The sequence below is a fragment of the Pleurodeles waltl genome, chromosome 9 (assembly GCF_031143425.1).
Source record: "Pleurodeles waltl isolate 20211129_DDA chromosome 9, aPleWal1.hap1.20221129, whole genome shotgun sequence".
Lineage (NCBI taxonomy): Eukaryota > Metazoa > Chordata > Amphibia > Caudata > Salamandridae > Pleurodeles > Pleurodeles waltl.
This window is the reverse complement of record NC_090448.1, coordinates 1151482674-1151504286: the sequence shown is the minus strand read 5'-3', so window position 1 is coordinate 1151504286 and position 21613 is coordinate 1151482674. Positions and strand designations below refer to the sequence as shown.

Below are 21613 nucleotides of genomic sequence, written 5' to 3'. Positions count from 1 at the left end.
TCAGGGCCCTAGTTTTGACACACCAGTTGAACCTTTTTCCCAGTTGTAAAATCACACAGAATTCTCAGTTCTGAGGAGTTTAACACATACATTTACCACCTTCCGAGCTGATTGTAAATGTATGCTTCTGGCAGGGGAAGCATTGTATTCTCGCCTGTCAAAAGACAATTTGGTGGTGAGGCTTGGCTGCCGTTGCAGCAAAGCCTTATGCGATTTTACAGTACGTAAGTACAGAAGGGTAAATGTGAGTCTGGTTTTCCCACACAGGGACAAACCAGATGTGGAAAAACCAACCCACTAGGTATCAGGCAGAGGGGAATTCCATGAGGTAACTCAGCTCTGCCTGATTCTTAATGTGAGCCTTAAGGTTTAATACATGTCCCTTAGTCAGTCCTATTTCAAAGATGAGTGGTGCAAGGACAAAATTTCATCTCTCTTTACTATTTTAATATGGGTGAATTACACTCAGTGCCCCAGATGGAACAGTTTTGTTTTCACTTTAATGGCATTGTGCTCTTCTTTTAGGCATTCCACTGGAGGAGGACGAGGAAGAAGAGGAAGATACCTCATGGTCTGGGCGGCTGCGGTCACTGATATACAAAATCAAGGGCCGACCCAAGACTGAAGAGAAAGACCCTGCTGAGGAGGAAGAAAAGAGCCCGAGTAAGTCTCACAAGTACTTACAAGTCTTCTCGCTCTACGCATCCAGGCTTGGCAGACCCCTTTAAGACTGGGGAAATAGCTCATGCCATTTATGATATGAACAGCAGCATGCAGGTCCTGTTTTGATACAGTAATAAATGTAACCCTCAATGACACATCTTACACTTGTCAGATGAGTACAAACGTGATATGGAGCTTCAACAAGAAAATAGGTTTTTAAGCAATATGTTGATTTTCCCATCTAAAACAAGCAATAAAATGGAATCTTGATCCTTAAATTGCATTAAAGAATAAAGTAGCAGCCCTCAATGTGTTCCTCTTTGTTCATTCCTGACATCTTTCTCTGTGCATACCTGGTGCCATGTTGCTTTGATACAGTTAGCATGGCAACAGTGTAATGTGCTTTTATTTGATCAGAGACCGGCAGACCTGGAGGCAAATGTGTAAATTGTACAGGACAGCCTTTCTCTAAGAGGCCTATAGTCTGTCCATGGTTTTTGACTGACTGTTCCCTACTACCGCACCTTCAGACCAATCAGCTCTTTGGCAAATCTTCTCATTGTTCCTATCATTCACCCTGTGTGTTTGATGCGCAGTGTGCTGGAAGCATCTCATGCTTGTAGATCCAAGAGGTTTTCTATCCGAAGTGACTACTCTATCATGGCATCAAGCGACTGTACACTAGGACACTTCTAGTGTATCAGTGATCCCTAAATACCAAAGGTTAATCCCCCATGATCTGTGCTAATATCTAAAAGAAAATCTGAATCTTATTAGAGTGTTAGCTAAATGCTATCCTAATACTAGCCTTCACCACCTCGACCCCTTCCTATCCTTCTCAGGCTTCTGCCCAGCTCTAATTTAACACTTAATGTGAGGACTCAAATTACAATAACTATGGACATTTGGGAAGAAAAAAATAGCTGCTTGTTTATAGCAGCCAAGCGCAGAGTTCCACCTGTCACTGTCTAGGGGCACAGGCAGAGATAGCTGAGATCCCAGACAATGAACACATAAATATGGTCTTGTGATTGAAAAGGCTTTAAGTTTATTTTCATATACTGCTTGTTTGCATACTGTAAAGTATTGTGAAGACAGAAGCACGCGCTTCTCTAGACTGCACGGGGATCCAACACAAAAGGCCTTACTGAGCAATAGAAATAACATTTCTGCTGCACTGCCAAGGGCAAGCACATAGGAGTAGTTATAGTTGCTACCATAAACAAAGCTGGAGACCAAGGAGAGTCCAAGCTGGTGCAACATGCACTGAAGTAGATTGGCAGGATCACACCACTGCAAACAGAGCCAAAACCTTCATGAACACTATGGGTAAGTCAAAGCCAACTGGCAGGACCTTCATTGTAAGTTGGCACTAGAGTTTGGGAGTAAGCATCCTGAAGAACTATAGACATCAAGGGCCTGGTTTAGAGTTTGGTAAATGAGTTATTACGTCACAAACATGACTTATATCCCATTCGCCTTATTACAAGTAGCACTTGTAATAAGTTAGCCAGGCTATTCGCCAAAGTTTTGATGGAGTAACCCATTTGTCAAACTCTAAAGCAGGGCCCAGGAATTCTCCTAGATTGATAAATTGAAGAATTACCTGCAGTTGCTCTATCATGAAATCACTAAATAATGTGAAACTCTTGACTCTTCTTCCGATTTATAATCATGAGGTAATCGAGAAAAGCATTCCAAGCCAGAGACCCCTGAGTGCAGGACCAGTTCCTTTTCTGTACTTGAGATTAGAACAATATCTATTTTATGAACTAGCTCCAAAACACGCTTCCCAGGTATGTTCAGTTGACTGTGTTCTGTTGCCAAAGCATAGGGACACAGATTAAATTAGGAGGCAGAGAGTTGAATTTGGTCAAATAGCTCCCCCTGATGATATTGAGAGAGGACCTACGTGTCTTATACAATTTCTTTCTAAGCTTGCTTAAACAAATATTTATTTATGAATTGAGCAATTTTTCTAGAGACATGGAGAAGGCGATGGTTGAGTATACACTCAAACTGCATATAAAATATATAGTGCATACTGCACATATTTGCATTATACATATGTACAACTTAAGGCATAAGGAGAAGAAGGGATGTGAACAGAATACCACAGTTAGTCATGCGTCAATTAAACAGCATCATGTGCCAAAGGTGATCATCCTAAACTTTAGAACACATCCTCTTCCACCCTACTAGTCAAATCAGCCTGCCTGCCATAGATAAAACAAGTACCACTGAATTTTGTAGTCATAACATATGTGCTAGATAGCGCTAGAAAGCAATTCAGTTTCTATGTAATAGTCACTATCTGTGCCCGCAATAATTTCTAATTGCCTCTGCTGGTATTAGCTCAATCTGGCCTCATTCTGTAGATAGGTTTCATTTGTAGTATGTCCTGATGTCTTGCTGTAGTGCACCCTCATTGCTCTTTGTTGTCCTCTTTTCCAATCTTACAGCTACACTGAAGGAGCTTATCTCACAGACCATGGTCCACTGGGCACAGGAGGACCATCTCCAGGACCCGGAGCTGGTTCGACTCATGTACAGCCTCTTGCGCCGACAGTACGATGGTATTGGGGAGCAGCTGAGGGCCATGAGGAAGACCTACTCAATCAGCGCTGCCTCTGTCCAGGATTCTATCAACCTTCTAGGCTCCCTGGGCCAGATTCGCTCTCTCCTAAGTGTCCGGATGGGTAAAGAAGAAGAAGTGCTAATGATACATGGTTTAGGGTAAGGAATCCTTCTGGCACCTCTTTGACAATTTATCTTCTGTTGCTGAATTGGTATCCCTTTGGTGCTTATTTTGTTCCCCCAAGTTTTTATTTGCTTGTTTATAGACTTATCTAAAAATGTCAGTACTAATAAATGATCATTAATGCAGACACTAGTCACAGCTGAAAACACCTGTCAACACAGGGGATTTCTGTTCATATTCGTAAGAACTTTGTAGTCAACAACAACAAAGACTTTATTCGACTTTCAACAAGTCATAAAAGTAACAATAATTTACATTTTAATATACAATATACAATAAATAAATACAATAAATAGGCTAAAATCTTAATGGTTTACAATAATAAAAGGTCTAAAATAGTTCAGGTTATATTGCTACCCCCATGTGCTTTCTTGTGCTTAGTACGGAGCATAAAAAATTGGCCAAGGTTCCACACATCTCTATGGATGATAGAACCTGGAGGCTTGCGTACGCAGTACGACACTGAGGGAGGTTGATTATCCTTAAGAGAGGGGCTACTAGGCGCTTTCTTTGCTTGGCATACAGTTTGCAAAATAAAACCACATGGATTGTGGTTTGTAGTGACTTTGCGTCACAGGGGCAGGCCTTCAAGGTGGTGCTCCAATCATTCATGGTTGGGAAGGTTACTAGTCGATGGAATGTATCCAGCCTCAGTCTGGTGAGCACAAAACGATGGCGGGGGTTTATCACGTTCATCAGGTAAGGCTGGATAGCCTCCGTTGACAGGATTATTTGATTATGAATGACAGTGGGCTTTTTTGATTCAGCCTCCCATCGTAAGTCTTCTAAATATTTTAATGCCAAAGCGCTCAGGTCCTTCCTAGAGATTGTTTCCAGAAGAGCTGGATTTGTGTAAAAAGCTTTATTGCCCATGTTTAAAAAAAAAGTCATAATGTATTTTAGCCAAGGCACCCTTGTTGCGTATGTAGATTCCATACAGTCGGTCAAAATGGCCTTATTTAGTTCAGTATGTTCCGAGGTCCAGATTTTGTGCCATAACAGTAAGGGTTGAATCTTTATCAAATCGGTAATAAAAGGGGATCCCAGTTCTGAATGGATTATGTAAGATGATGTACCTTTTGGGACCATCAGTAAATATCTTAAAAAGTTGTTTTCAACCGTCTGTACTAGGTTACAATCAGTATGTCCCCAGATGCCGGACCCGTACGTGACTGCTGGGATGCACTTTGCTTTGTAAATTTTTATCATGTTTGGCGGAGTAATCCCCCCTATTCTTTTAGAAAAAAACCTTATGGCCATCGTTGTTTTTATAAGCTGGGCTTTTTTTGACTTCCTACAATTGGCCCAAGAGCCCTGATTGTCAAACATTAAGCCCAGATAGGAAAAGGAACGCGCAGTTTCTACTCTCCCCTCCGCAGTTGTAATGTTGTAGGATTTTCCGCATTTCCCACCACAATTCATAATGAATGTTTTTGAGTGATTGACAGTGAGACCCAGTTGTGACATGAATGTGATACAAGTAGTTAATAATTTTTGTAGGGCTAGCGGGGTCCTGGCCATTAGAACTGCATCGTCTGCATAGAGTAGAACCGGGACAGCGCGATTGCCTATTTGGGGTAGATCGTTGCAGTTAGTAGCCAATACGTTTTCTAGGTTGTTTATATACATCGAGAATAGGAATGGGGCGAGAACACAGCCCTGGCGCACACCTCTAAATATGCCAAAAGGGCGTGTACTCTCCCCCTTTAGGCCATACCTCACTCTTGCACTGCACCCTGAATACATGTCTCGTATAAACTGGATTATAGCTGGTTCTACCCCCAAGCTGGTTAAAATGTCCCATAACTTGTCGTGTAGTACACAGTCAAATGCTGATGATAGGTCAATAAAAGCCAGGTACAGATTACCTTCTTTGATCCTTGTATATTTTCCTATAATGATGCTTAGATTCAGGCTTTGTTCCACTGTCCCAATGCCTTTCCGAAATCCATATTGGACAGGGGATAAGACTCTTTTTTCTTCTGCCCATGTTTGCAATCTATTCAAGATAATTCTCCCTGCTAGTTTAGCTGTTGAATCCAGCAGAGAGATGGGTCTATAACAGGCTGGGTTGAGACGGTCACCTTTTTTATATATAGGAATTATATTAGAATCTCGCCAAGATGGTAGGGGACCTTGGGTGCAAATGTCCCTTAGTGACTGCGTTAGTACAGGGCCCCATAGGTGGATGTTGGCCTTGTATATATCTATCGGGACGCCATCGGGGCCCGGAGCTTTTCCTGATTTGCTTAGAGATATGGCTTCCTCTACCTCCTCAAGGCTAAATTGCGGGGTTATTAACGGGCGTGTGCCTTCCTGTAGGGCTTGATCATGTGCGGACAGTGTAGGGTTCTCTACGCTGACTCGCGCATATATTTTGGAGAAGTGTGCTATCCAATCTTCTTCGGATATCACTATTTCCATTCTGGGGGGGTCTCTATCCCCAAGCATAGGTGCATTAATGGTTTTCCAAAAAAGAATATTATCTTTTGTGCGGCTAGCTGTATGAAGAGTTTCCCACAAGGTTCTTTTTAGGGATATTTTCCTTCCCTTCATTGCTGCTTTGTATTCTTGTCTACACTTACGTATCTCGGATGAAGATCTTTTTGGGGCTTTTAGAGCTTTTTTTCAGTTTCTTATGTGCTTGTGAGCAATTATAATCAAACCAACCGGTGGCCCTTTTTTTCCCTGGTTACCCCTTCTGGTGGTTAGGGCTTTCTTTATAGATTGCATGATCAATATAAAGGCGTTCAAACGTCGCCCTGGGTCTATGTTCTCACTTAAACAGTCTGCGAAAGCGTACTTGCAGTTAATTAGTAGCTGTTTGAGGAGGAAGTCGGGGTCGATCTGTGACCATTTCAGGATGTATTTGTTATGTGGCGTTGACTCAGTATCATCTAACGGGGTGGGCCTGTCATCTCTATCAGGTGTTATGGGGGTTACTAGGAGGTTGAGGCTCTGGAAGTAGTGATCGCTAATTGCGATCTTTCTTGAGGTAGTGTGAGAAATGGGTTGACATTAAGACATAATCAATCACAGTATTTGCACCCCTTCCATTGTATGTTGGATTAAACTTTGATTCAGCAGTGTGTAATTCATTTGCAAAGGATAAATTATGGGTTTGTGCGAGTAAGTTTAATGCGTCTCCTTGGGTGTTATGTGCAAAATGGAGACTTAAGCCAACGCCCTCAGAATCCCAGCCACAAACCTTGTCAGAAGTTTCTTTACAGGGGTGGACGTTGAAGTCACCTCCCCAGATCATGAAGATCTCCCGGCTGTTATTGGTGCTTGTTATTTTTTTAAGGTCATTACCCATCTCCGTTAGAATGTTGACAAGCTCTCCTGGGATTGCATTATTATAAAAGTTAATGAGGACTAGGTGAGTCTTATGATCCAAGTTGCCCTCTATCATTTGATAGTATAGACTCGTGAATTTCATCTCTAAGTTTTGTAGTCGTAGCTTGTTAGAGATGTATGTGCATAGACCCCCTTTTGATCTTCCGTGACTAGACGGGGCAGCTGGTGAGTGAAATGTTTTATAACCGTTAATGTGAAGGGGGCTCGTCGTCCACGTCTCTTGGAGACATATGCATGAATATTTTTCTATAAAGTTCACCCAAGCCTCATTGGCTAATTTATTATTTAGACCTGCAATGTCCCAGAATAGTATAGCAATCTCTGCTTTCTGTTTAGAGATACCTAGCTGGTCCGCTGGTGTACCGACAGATGTGATGTCATCTAATGACTGGGGTGAAATTCTGTGGGCACTGTTTTGGGTTGGGTAAGTATGGGGGCTGTTTACTATGGAATCTGTTATATGTGATGTTTGTCCTTCGTTTGAGGCCCGCCCTGATTTGTGTTCTATCTGGGATTGTTCTTCTGGAGCTGTCTGATTCTTATTAAGTCAATCAGTATCTTCTAGGGCCGTGAGGGTATGAAATCTGTTGCGCCCTGTTGGAAAATCTGGTGTATTAGAGAGTACCCTTGCTGGTTGTGGGCCTATGGGGTTATGTCCCTCTGGGCTTTGGTAAAAGAAACCTAAGGGTAGTAGTGAGATACCTTGTGAAGGAATCTGTTTGGCTCCTAGGTTGTGGATGATTTCGTCCACTAAATTTGGTGACCTGAATGAAAGTACCACACAATCGCCTTCCAGCACTTTCCTGCTGCTACCTATCCACTTGATTCTCCTGACCATTTTTATGTTTTCAAAGAGGGGCCCCTCCATTCCTAAGCCCAAACGGACACCTATCCAATTGAGGGCCTTATTTCTCAGAGCTATCCATGATTCTGTCTGTTGGTCATTTAGAGATGGGACGTTGGCCAGAATTACTAAGTATGGAGTAGCCTCCGGAGGGAGGTGTAATAGATCACTTGGGCAATAACGTGTATTTGGGGATTCAAATCTACTTTGTATATTCCTCCCTGGGTTTACATGAGGGTAGGAGTTCATTGTCCTCAATGTGCTATTGTCTGTTCTCTTAGTTAGTCTTGGTTTTGGAACTACTTGATCAGGCAAGGGAAGTTGAGCTGTGGCAGTAGGGAATACAGGCCTAAGAGTTGGGTGCGAATTGGATGCTTGTGCCTGCGTTGATGTCTTTCTCAGGGGGTCTGCGTTCGGGTGTGTATCTTTTGCCCTGTTTTGCAGGAGAGATTGGGTATTGTTTCCCTGAGCTGGGATCGGAAATGGAGTATTTGGATCCTTTAGTACGTAATGTGTATCTGTTTGTTGTATGGCCTCTATTAGTCCTAGTCCTGCCTCGAGTTTATTCTCCATTCCCTTTAATCGCTCCAGCATGGAGTCAAGGGTAAGTTCTATGGATGATTTCAACGTGTTTACTAGCTTATTAAGGTTTATAAGAAGTGATCTAGTCGTATCTCCTACATTGTTTATAGGTTTCTTCCTGACTGAATTCTTAGGTAGTTTTGTGGCTGGGGTGATTATTGTGCCTGTCGCTGGGGGTTTCATAGGGTTCTTATCCTCCAAGCCCACCTCTGGTTTCCTTGGTCGTTTGGCCACGGGAGAAGTATCATCCAAGGAGGAGATTAGATTAGAGGTGTCTTTAATACATCCGTTAATATATCTTGGTTCTATATGCTCGTCGCCTTGTTTACTCTGCGGGGGGTTGTTAGTTAGTTCCACGGAAACTAATGATTCAAGGGAGTGGTCTTTAGGCCCCATCATTTTCTCTTCCACAGTGGCGATTTGCTTGTCTATCATGCCCATCGCCCCTGAGATATATTTTAATATAGATGTGCTGTCTTTTAAATTTGTTGTGTTATGTGTTTTGGAGTGCTTCCTTTTACCCATGTTTTATGGTTGCAAGAGACCCTTCCTAATAAAATAAGAGGGGGGAGAATAGGGGTGGCTTAGCCCTCCTTTGGTAGGTCCACTTGTAGGGTGGGAACGTATCTGATCTGCTCGATCAGACTAGACTTCTTTCTGGGTCTTTCCCTATCGGCTTGGTTTGCTAGATAAGGAGGCAGTGGGCGCTGGGAGGACGAAGAAACAAGTATTTGAAGAGGGGGGGCCCAGCACAGCCTCTTCCTGTCGATGACGGGCGAAGGACGGGCCCGCCCTTGGCCCGGGCTTTGCCCGGGCGCCGCCCGCACGCGTCCCGCGCTGCGGGCGCGCTGTGATGTAGATAAGGGCCTCTCGCCCAATCAGAAGCTGAGGCTGCGGTCCCGGGAAAAGTTTAAAGGGCTCCTGCCCCTTCGTGAAATGTACGCGCGTCCCGCGGCTGCGGGCGCGCTGTGATGTAGATAAGGGCCTCTCGCCCAATCAGAAGCTGAGGCTGCGGTCCCGGGAAAAGTTTAAAGGGCTCCTGCCCCTTTGTGAAATGTACGCGCGTCCCGCGGCTGCGGGCGCGCTGTGATGTAGATAAGGGCCTCTCGCCCAATCAGAAGCTGAGGCTGCGGTCCCGGGAAAAGTTTAAAGGGCTCCTGCCCCTTCGTGAAATGTACGCGCGTCCTGCGGCTGCGGGCACGCTGTGATGTAGATAAGGGCCTCTCGCCCAATCAGAAGCTGAGGCTGCGGTCCCGGGAAAAGTTTAAAGGGCTCCTGCCCCTTCGTGAAATGTACGCGCGTCCCCTTTGTAGTCCCATCTACTTGCTGGATTCCAGATGACTTTTAAAAATAGTGATATAGACCTTTCACTAAAAAACATATGTTTTCTTTTTAAAATTAAAACTATTTCTAAACCTATTGAGAGTATATTGGCCAAGTTTCATTTAAGCTTCTTTACAAAAGTAGCCAATTCAAATCTAAAGAGAAAGGTCACTAAAAACAGACTAGCAACAAGAAAAACTTTCACATGCCTTTTTTTAAAGAAAAATTAAACAAAAAAATGTAGCTGAATAGGCTGCAGACTAAAAAAGCTTGAAAATGTCACTGTTCCTTAAATAAAGCACATACTACCAATATTACATCATGCCTGAGATTGACAGTTGCTAGATTTCTGTCCTTCCACTGGAGAGAAGGGAGGGTTGCTTATGATTTCAGTGGATTTTTCACAGAAGGAGAAGTAGAATAACAGGTAGGAAATGTTTCCTTCTTCACAAGAGGCTTGCCACTGATAACCTCGTTCATCAGGTGGTGGAACGAAGAGAATATATGAGATCTATGCAAAAATATTCCTCAGAAAAGCTTGCTCAACTTTGGCACCTCTTCTTGATTCTGAATCTGGGTAGTAGTGTAATGTGAAAGTAAGGACTGAGTGCAAAGCAGCCACCTTCTACTTAAATCGAATTCCCGCTGTCTCTCATGATCATCTTTCTCATGAGAGGTGACTTGAAGGATTGTCTAGCTCCAATAGGTTACTGCTGTCAGGCTGCCAAAGGACAAGAGGTGTTTTTTTTAATTTAGAAGTGTCCAGAGGTGGACAGGAAATCAGGAAGCTGTCTGAGAGATAGATGCCTCTAAAAGAATTGCTTGTCTGACAGGTGAACATTCTGCAATGACGGCATGCAGTCAGAGAAATTATACTATCTCTAAATTCACCAAGTTTCCCTGTAGGCCACTGCATCACTATCACAGTTATTCCCTTGGAGACTGCTGCATTCTCACCAGACAAGCCTGATGCTGCCCATTATGCCTAGGATCCTGACTAATCTCTGAAGTTCTCATTCACAAAACATTTTTGTACACTTAAGTTGAACTTAGTTGTGCAAAAAGTAGAAGTTTGACCAGAAGGTTCACATACCTTCCCAATCTTATCTCACACCAACTTTTGTGTTGTTACTAATAGTGCAAAACATCCAAACACCAATCAGTTTGATGGGGCAGAAGGCAAGATGATGTGAAACAGGGAAAACATGTTATGATGTATTTTCAGCAGTAGGCCGGCTACTTTGACACTAATGTGAACTGTGCTTATTTAAGGTTATGCATTGGCATAGAATGTGTCATTTTCTACAAGTCCATGCACTATGATTTTTGTAAGGTTACTTTTTTTACTTGTTGTGACTTTCATACAATGAGTAAGTTTACATGAATCAGAGATTTTTTTTTAATGCTTTTAGACTTACTCAGCCCTTTTATGAGTTGGACACTGTGGGCCCAATGTACTATTCCCATTTGCAAACTATGAATGTGCAATTTGCACACCAACTGGTTTGCAAAAAGCAAAGCAGTTTGTGGTGAGATGTGGGTAGTGATATATTACATTGTATATTGTATGTTTGAAGAGGGCCAAACACTTACAACTTGTAATCATTACTTTTATGAGCAGCAAAGAATTGTAAGAACGGACCTAAATACCTACATGCAATTTTGTATCATAGTGCATTGCAATCCAGCCCACCTCATGAATATTAATGAGATGGGTCACAAAATGTGACTCACTATGGTTGGAGATCAACACAGGGATGCTGGCCTTCTGGGTTCAGCAGACTACCATGTCTGAGACTGCTTTTAAAGAAAGCAAACTTTTATGTTATATGCAGCCCATTGTCTTTAAATGAAGCAGGCTGCATTTATAAAAAACTTTTGTTTTTATTTTTTAAGTTTGTTGACGTGTTGCCAGTGGTCCTTTGGACCACTGCCTACAGTTCAACTAAGAGCTTGATTCACTTTTGAGTAAGTTTACTATTTTTGGTATTCCCAAACTATGGGCCTGATTCTAACTTTGGAGGACGGTGTTAAACCGTCCCAAAAGTGGCGGATATACCACCTACCGTATTACGAGTCCATTATATCCTATGGACCTCGTAATACGGTAGGTGGTATATCCGCCACTTTTGGGACGGTTTAACACCGTCCTCCAAAGTTAGAATCAGGCCCTATGAGTTAAATTTTACTAATAGTAATTTTATGACTGCAGAGACTCTGCAGTTGGGGCAGAGAAATCTGTACATCAAACAATAGGGCAGGCTGATGGAATATCTGGCATGTTTGTGATAGAGTAACCTATACGCCATGCTCTAAATCAGGCCCAAAGTTCTGTCCAAGACAAGGTGGTCAATGTTTGTTGATGTGTAGCCTTGAGAGCTACTCCCAAGTATCAGGTGTATGTGACTGGAATTCTTCTACCTCAAAGTTGTCCAACATGAGGATCTTGGAATTTCCATCTGATGGTGAGATTATATTTCTTTCTACAGCAGATGAGGTTCTAAATCAGTACAAAACAGGCGTCCCAGCTAGCTCTGAAGACGGATGACTTGGAGTCACCTCCACATAGCTACTATTTCAATTATCTGATTGGAGACATCTAGCCACAGATTTCTTAGTTTAGAATTTTTCCCCAGGCGTGAGCCTGGATCCGGAAAGGTTTTTCCCATAGTACATCTGCCCATTGGTAGGGGAGTCACATGACTCCATATCAACGTTGTCCACTGACTGTGACGTAAGCGGAGTCCATATAACCTCTTCGCCGATGCACCAATGTCCGTTCCTTCTTTTCTGTGCTTGCAACGTGGATGTGGTAAGGGTTGGTTATGCCGTTTTTGGCTTATTTCGACGTTTTAGGCAACGGAACAGTGTGCTTTTACTGTCTACGGATTCAGGCTTTAAGACTCTGTCCTGTGGACGACAAAATGCCGGCTATGGACCCCCACTCTGTATGTGGTGCCTTGGGGAGCACCATGACACTGAATAGTGCAACTCATGTCAGCGTCTCCAGCTGAAGGTTCTGCAGGAGAGCCGTATGAAGCTTCCAGCTGTTTGGATGTCGGAGCCGTCCCAGTCTTTGTTGGTCATGGTCTCCTTCTCCAACCAAAGACTGGTTGCGAGCCGGGTCAAGGAGTTGTTCTTGCAGATGTCCTTCTCCATCAACAATACCACAAAAAGATAGTATCGGGAGTAAACCAACCCCACACACACACTCCTGTTTAAGTCAGAAGCTGTACAACCACAAACTGTGTGGGGATTCATAGAGAGAGGGGGACTATTTGGTCCTGTCTGGATGCACTACATTGGCGCGTAATCTCCGGCTCGGATGAAGGTGTAAGAAGTGGCTGTGCTTAAGAGGGAGTTCCTTTTACGGACTAGGTGGTCTCACACACATTATAGTGTTGTGCTTTATCATATGACCACCTAGTCCCACCCAGGTAAGGTGATAGTACCTGGGCGGACTCAACCTCGATGGGGTTACCCAAACTGTGCGAGTCGTCCAGTAGGACTGCAAGGTGGGTTTCTGCACTAACCCCATTTTGATCGTAAGGCCCAAAAATATCTTCAACTCCCCCAGCGAAGTGGGAGTTCACTGTTGTGCCCTAGAACAGGGCCCTAGAGTTCCTCCATGCTCCCTCAGAAATTGGTCTGGACGCAGATTTGTTTGGTGCACAAGTTCCTGAAGGAAGTCAGCATCCAAAAATAGATGGACGTAGTCGACCGGCAAAAAGTTGGCCGTATCAACTTTACATCCAGCATCATCAGTAAAAGGTGGAATTTGGGGCTGAACTAAATCGGGGGGCTGCCAAGAGAGCACTCTCTCTGTGCTTGTGGCCGCACGCACCTGCTCTCTGGGTTCGGCTAACCCGCTGTTGTCCCGCTGCACAGACTGTGCTTGCGAAGAGACAGCATGACTGTCATCATCGTCTCCCTCAGAATCACTGGAAGAGGTGTCATTGGATGATATTCCGCCGCCTGAAAAATCACTCCAATATTCTGCCACATTGTACTCTCCCTCAGATGCTGTCTCAGTCTCTGATCCTACCTCAGAGCTATCCTCCATAATCTGAGCGAGGGCTTGAGCAGCAGTCATCCAACGAGATGCCATCTCTGCTACTGACTAAACTGTCCCTCTAAAGTACTAGCCTACGTAGAAGGCAGATAGAGCCACAAAATTGCTTGTAGGTGTGTGTGATGTGTCCAATAGTAAATGTTGTTACCCTACCTTTGCTTTTTCTCTGATTCTGCAGATTCGCTGAAGACACTGAAAAAAAACCAAAAAGACACACTATTACTTCATCTTACCACATACCCATCATCACTGCCTTCAGCACTGGTGACACCCAGTGTGACAGAAATTTTTATGCTCTTCTTCACTACCACCCAGCAAAAATGCCCCTCATATCTCCATAGCCCCCCTCCACATACATTTCATTTGTTTTAAAGCACAGGTAATGCCTGGCTTTACTAATCCACTCAGCTAGATACATGTATATCCTTTGCAGCATGCGTGTAAACCATCTGCGCTACCTTATGGCGCAAAAACTGCTACTAGACAAAGATAGATCTATTTCTGTCTCTATATATTTACATATATATCACTTTTTTTTATGTGTGTGGTTTCCCTGGGGGGCGATCGTGGCTCCCGGAAAACAACACATGTAAAAAAGTGATATATGTATGTATATATATATATATATATATATATATAGAGAGAGAGAGAGAGAGAGACTGACTCTCTGCATCACTTCTTTTTTTTTGTGTACATTTATGCATTCCCTGGGGCTGATCGTGACCCCATTGCAAAGCACAGATGTATAAAAAAGAATGACCCCAAAATTTTCTTTTTTGTTTATAAATATACCCTCGGGGCTATCGCCCCCCCCCCCCCCCAGGGAAAACCTTATACTTTATATTCCCCCAGGGGTCGACCCGTGTAGGAAGGGCCAACCCCGCCATTTCGGGGTTTTATTCTGAAAGAAAAAAAAAGTTTTTTTCAGAATCCGGGGGGGGGGGGTGCAATCTTCCCCCAGAAGAACCCCAACATATATATTTTTTTTTAATTAGTGCCCCCACAGGGAGAGAGCGGCCCATTTACACGTGGCCGAACCCCCCAAACAAGATCCCTGGTGCCTAGGGGCGTTTCCTTGGCGCTGCTCCGGTGGGGAAAAATGTGACGTTGTGCTGACATCACAGATGGGTGGGGGGTTGGGATGAGACGCGGATGTTCTACCGCGTCTCCCGGGGTAATAAAAAAAAAAGAAAATCCTCTGGTGCCTTGCACCGGAGGATTTTTGAACCGCCTCCCTGGTGTCGCCACTGGTGGTGACCCGCACCAGGGAGGTAGTGTGGGCCAGTGGCCGATGCCCGCACCAATGAGGTTAAGACTTTCTTTGTTTTGGTCTTAAAGGTTTTATATCAGATAGCCATCATAGTTTGTTGGATATTCTACACTTTAGTGTAGACATTTGTATGGGCATGATCTTTGGACATTATTCTTCTTTTTCCTTCCTTGTGTCAGGCTGTCATGGATCTTCATTGAGAAGTAGTGTCTCTCTGTAGATTCCGTTCTCTCTCTGTAAATATTAATATTAGTGGCTCTTAGGCGTTACTCTGCGCTTTTGTGTTTGTATTAAAAGACTTCCTTCTTTTCGAAGGGGTTTCCTTCGTCAGAGGTATTTTTTCTTCTTTATGAACATATTTATGTCTGTTGTGCATTTATATGTTAAAGCCTCATCTAGGTACAACTGTTTTCATTTGAACTGACTCTGCTTGTTGTAAGTTGGGTGCCAATGTAAAAAGCGTTATCATAATACTGAATATACAAAATCGAACAGGTTCGTTGTAAGAATCTTGTGAAAAGGTTTTTATGTTTTTGCATAATTAACAAGTTTTCTAGTTCATCTGTAGACGAGTCTTATTCAGTATCAGTCACATTTTCACCCTGGTTTCCTCCACTTTACCAAGGTCCCTTTAAAAAAAAAAATATATATATATATATACAGGGAGTGCAGAATTATTAGGCAAGTTGTATTTTTGAGGATTAATTTTATTATTGAACAACAACCATGTTCTCAATGAACCCAAAAAACTCATTAATATCAAAGCTGAATATTTTTGGAAGTAGTTTTTAGTTTGTTTTTAGTTTTAGCTATGTTAGGGGGATATCTGTGTGTGCAGGTGACTATTACTGTGCATAATTATTAGGCAACTTAACAAAAAAATATATATACCCATTTCAATTATTTATTATTACCAGTGAAACCAATATAACATCTCAACATTCACAAATATACATTTCTGACATTCAAAAACAAAACAAAAACAAATCAGTGACCAATATAGCCACCTTTCTTTGCAAGGACACTCAAAAGCCTGCCATCCATGGATTCTGTCAGTGTTTTGATCTGTTCACCATCAACATTGCGTGCAGCAGCAACCACAGCCTCCCAGACACTGTTCAGAGAGGTGTACTGTTTTCCCTCCTTGTAAATCTCACATTTGATGATGGACCACAGGTTCTCAATGGGGTTCAGATCAGGGGAACAAGGAGGCCATGTCATTAGATTTCCTTCTTTTATACCCTTTCTTGCCAGCCACGCTGTGGAGTACTTGGACGCGTGTGATGGAGCATTGTCCTGCATGAGAATCATGTTTTTCTTGAAGGATGCAGACTTCTTCCTGTACCACTGCTTGAAGAAGGTGTCTTCCAGGAACTGGCAGTAGGACTGGGAGTTGAGCTTGACTCCGTCCTCAACCCGAAAAGGCCCCACAAGCTCATCTTTGATGATACCAGCCCAAACCAGTACTCCACCTCCACCTTGCTGGCGTCTGAGTCGGACTGGAGCTCTCTGCCCTTTACCAATCCAGCCACGGGCCCATCCATCTGGCCCATCAAGACTCACTCTCATTTCATCAGTCCATAAAACCTTAGAAAAATCAGTCTTGAGATATTTCTTGGCCCAGTCTTGACGTTTCAGCTTGTATGTCTTGTTCAGTGGTGGTCGTCTTTCAGCCTTTCTTACCTTGGCCATGTCTCTGAGTATTGCACACCTTGTGCTTTTGGGCACTCCAGTGATGTTGCAGCTCTGAAATATGGCCAAACTGGTGGCAAGTGGCATCGTGGCAGATGCACGCTTGACTTTTCTCAGTTCATGGGCAGTTATTTTGCGCCTTGGTTTTTCCACACGCTTCTTGCGACCCTGTTGACTATTTTGAATGAAACGCTTGATTGTTCGATGATCACGCTTCAGAAGCTTTGCAATTTTAAGAGTGCTGCATCCCTCTGCAAGATATCTCACTATTTTTGACTTTTCTGAGCCTGTCAAGTCCTTCTTTTGACCCATTTTGCCAAAGGAAAGGAAGTTGCCTAATAATTATGCACACCTGATATAGGGTGTTGATGTCATTAGACCACACCCCTTCTCATTACAGAGATGCACATCACCTAATATGCTTAATTGGTAGTAGGCTTTCGAGCCTATACAGCTTGGAGTAAGACAACATGCATAAAGAGGATGATGTGGTCAAAATACTCATTTGCCTAATAATTCTGCACTCCCTGTATATCTATATATATATATATATATATATATATATAGATTTATATATATATATATATATATAGATTTATATATATATATATATATATAGCAGTTGCCAGTAGATATAGTTAGGACCTAGTTTCTATAGAAAATGTGTCTTTTGTTTTGCTAATAACTTTGGTGCCGTTTGATGAATCTTCACGAAATGTTCCCAAAAAATATGACGCTCACTTCAGCGTCTCTATGAAAAGTTTTGGGGTGAACCATCAAGCGGTGCCTGAGAAAAAGGATGTCCCAAAACGCTTTTTCCCCATTCATTTTTCAATAGGGATTTTGAACAGTAATAGCGGTGGAAAAAATAGTCTAAAAACCATATAAGGGGTCAGGATGCAAGTATCCTGACCGCATAGGACACATGGAGGGGTCCCTTACGGACTCCTCATGGGCAAAACATTGCCCATTTTTTTGTTTACGCCGATCTGTGGATTTAAGGATCCTCCTCTGATCCTCTTCGTTCCTGGGGAAAAGCAAGGCCCTAATTGGCTGGCCGCAACCTGACAGGAATATGTGTGCATTAAAAAACCATAGAAATTCACTGAAAAAAACAAAGATTACAGGGATGTTATAGGTAGGTTGATGTTTTACCCATACAAAACCATAGCAGTTATAGTTGTACTTATAGTTATACTTATCAAAATAAACTATAACTTGTACCGTAAAGTAACTTTGGGCAATGGGTTATAGTTTCTTAACATAAGTATAAGTATAACTATAACTGCCGAATTTTTGTGGTCTTGTATGGGTAAAATATCAACCTAATTATACCATCCCTGTAACCTATGTATTTTCAGTGACTATATATATAATGAGTAGAAATATATGTATATATTTTGTTTGTTACTGCATGGGTATTTGTGTATTACATTTCTATATATATAATAATATCTTGAAGATGTTTTATCACCTCTAGCTACTTTTCCGGGGGAAACGTATATTTATATGCAAAATGGTTGCTATTGTTGTCTTTAACTCCTTGTTAAAGAGGGCAGTTGTACATTTTTTCTCCAAGAGATAAACATTCTATCTGTCTCTTATAGTGTAGGTCTGAGGGATTGTTCAATAGCATGCTTGCTGCTCTGTGTTCCAGCAGGATAGTAAAGCAATTTCGATCTACATGTAAGAACAAATACATTTACATTCATTATCTCAGTTGGTAATACTGTCCTATGGTCATGGGAAAAGCTTTTTATTTATATTTTCTTCATTTTTGTGATTTCATTGCTGTGGTCCTCTCCATAGTATCTATGAGATGTTCATGCATGGGTTCACATGCCCTTAGAGGAGCGAGTAGTTAATAATCATCCTGTTAGTTCGCCTCTAACACCATTTGGTCATGTTAACATGGTTTTCCCTTATTCCAAGTTTTAAAATATTCATGACTTCTTATAAGTCGTTCCTTCCAACGATCTTAGGTCAAGAAATATGTTAAGGCTCACCTACATTATTATGGGTTTTGCTTTGCTCTAAACCACTTTTCCTCTAGGGATTTTATTTTAATGGTATCAATCATGAGTGATGCAATCTCCATGCTATTAACGTTTTTATGAACTTTTATTACTGTGGTCCTCTACTCAGTTCTTTTACTAATGAGGATGCATTTACTCATAGGTATTCTAATGAATGCATGGTCTATTCCTTTTGTACTATACCAGTTTTCTTCTGGTTAGAAATTTTCATTGTGATTGGGTCTCTTCTGACACGCATTTGACCGATTAACATGGAAGAGCTTATTTCATTGGTTTTCATGTCTTACGATTTTACTTACCTGTGGTTTCTTCCACAGGTTTTGATGTTATAGACTATATTATCACTCGCCTTAGTTATTATGGTTGTCTGGTCTCTTTTTTTCGTTCTAGACAGATTTTGTGAAACTCAGAGACTTTTTAGAAGGCCTGAGTTTGCAGTCCCTCCTCCGGGTTACTGTGCTTTGGTATCTGATTGTAAAGTAAGGAATCTGCTGCTAGATGGCTCTATCAGTTGAACAAGCTACTTACCTTTGGTAACACATTATCTGGTGGAGACAGGATCTATCCGCAGATTCCTTAACGACCCTCCCATTCTCCCCGCTCTGTGAACTGAACTGAGTCCTCTTTGGTCTATGAAGATTTTGTTATGGAAACCAAGACTGAGAATTAAGAATTCAGTGATTAATTGACACAAGGGTGTCTTTTGTTCAAAGCACACTGTTTCTGTGGCAGTTTCTATGTGTGGCAATACGTTTTGAGTGTGGAAAATAGTCACGGAAGATACTGACGTCAGTGAGGGGGTTATATGGACCCTGACGATGTTACAACCGGTGGACGACGTCGATACGGAAATGCTCAAAGCCCTCTACCAATGCACAGATGTACTGTGAGAAACAAATCTGATCCAGGCTCATGCCTGGGAGATCCAGGCTCATGGCTGTGGAAGATTCCAAAAGAATCTAAAAATTCAGTGGCTAGATCTTGTCTCTACCAGATAATGTGTTACCAAAGGTAACTACATTTTTCTTCTGTAAATCTCATTATTCCCTGTGCAAAAGGGTATGGAAAGTAAAAATGTGATATTTGGAAATGCAGGTTTCGTTTTTTTGTTTGCTTCATGGCGGAGTCTGCAGCATCATCACAAAGGGTAGGAAACTAAAACTGCGTGTTAATTGATTCGCTTTTGGTATGTGACTTGTGCTGATTATTGAAGGTGCCACTTTCATTAACATTTTGAATTTCTATGTGGTTTAGTAAGAAAGACATTCCCTGTGTGCGCTGTTCAGTTACCTTCTAATTATAGACAAGAACACTTGCAAACTTAGAGTCAGGGGCATAACACAAGCTCCTGTAGCCCCTGGGGTGCAGTATAGGGCCACAACACTCTAGGGGGCTCCCCAGCCCTTCAAGGGGGGCCAGTTCTCCCAGGTTCACTGAATATCTGTGAGATATTACAGGCTGAGGGGGTACCGTCATCACATTTTGCATGGTGGTCTTTTCATTTTGCTTTACGCCACTGCTTAGAAGATGACACAGTTAAACCCATTAACACAAACAAACAAGCACACACACACACAAACAGTCCGAAGTTTCAGCACAAAAAAGTAGGGTTCGAGATTATAGAGAAAAACCTTTCTTAGAAACTACAACTGTGTCCTGAATGTGATGGTGGCCATGAACACTACTGACATCTTTGAGACAAAATGCAGACAGTGGTGAAAAAACACATATGTTGCAAGTGAAAGGGAGCATCTGGGGATGTGAAAGAAAAAGAAAGAGAGTAAAGATGAGGTAGAAGAGATATACACTTGTAAAAGAAGAAAGCAGATGTTAAAGTGACGGAAAAATCACAAAAAAGAAAGGCAAAGATAGAATGAAAAAGAGAAGAGAGTGAGAAAATGGAAAAGAAAAACAAAGAGGGGCGAGAGGAAGGCAGGAAGAAAGATTTAGCAACAGAGGGGAGGGTAAACAAGTGCACGAAAGAGGGAAATAAAGAAATAGAATGGTATGTGTTAAGAGAAAAAGGAAAATCCTGATTAACAGAGGAGGAGAAAGAAGAGTGAGAAAGGGTGACAAGGAACAGAGATAAAATGGCTAGAGATTGCAAGACAGGGTGGGTTATAGAAGGAGAATTGAGGAAAGGACGATGAAAAAGGAGGGAGGTACTAGAGAGTGGTAGGGATAGAAAATGTGCCTCAATAGGTGGGAGACAAAACAGATAGGAGAGAGGTAGGAGAGAGGTACAGTAATGGAAAGCACTTAACGAACAGACAGTGAGGGGAAATGGGTAAGGGAATGTGGAAAGCCAGATTGACCAGGCATACTGCAGTGTAGGATACACCTGATACTCAGTGACATGGATGTCAACTTGCAAACATCAATGCATATACTCGAGCAATCAAAAACATAGCCCTTGTGTGTCCCTGTTATACTTAGATCAGAATTTGATTTCCTTGGTAGGTTACTTGCTGTATGAAGAACTACTGGAGCCATATAATCAATGTACTCCCACAAAAGCACTTTCATGTATGTAAAGTATGTACAAGTATGCTGTAAACAGTGGAAACACATGACCTCCAGCATTTGCGTGCCATTGAAATATGAAAACCTATAATCACAGTATTTAATATTTTTTTGAAAACACTGCAAAATACCCAGTGAAATTGGAAAAAACACTGAAAACAGAATAGCCTGCCCATAGCTCACCAAACCTTTATTTTGCTTATTACAAATGACTGTTTGCAGATATTTCATTTTCCTCCATGTTGCAGCACTTCAAGGACTAATAACGCAAACAAATTGGAAGTGTGCAATTCAGTGGTGTAAGTTTTGACTGCTTCAGTCATAAAATGTGGTGCACACTATACAGAATCAGAACATAGCAAAAAGACAAGTATGTAAGGGGTCAGAACTCGTTCTCTAATGGTCAAACATGTTTCATGTCAGAAGGTTCCTGACTGTGACTGTCTGACTTTACCACAACATGAGCAGAGCTGATAAAAAACAATGTTGT

The 21613-nt window shown here is 42.2% G+C and overlaps 1 protein-coding gene across 9 annotated transcripts in view; it reads left to right on the top strand.

Moving 5' to 3' along the window:
* The window catches only part of RYR3 (ryanodine receptor 3), a 1450647-nt gene that overhangs the window by 663966 nt on the left and 765068 nt on the right, over positions 1–21613 (top strand). For all 9 annotated transcript variants that reach the window (XM_069208992.1, XM_069208994.1, XM_069208991.1 and 6 more), the window contains 2 exons: positions 526–663; positions 3126–3399. In XM_069208992.1, the coding sequence (XP_069065093.1) occupies positions 526–663; positions 3126–3399 (412 nt within the window). The remainder of the gene's footprint in view (positions 1–525; positions 664–3125; positions 3400–21613) is intronic.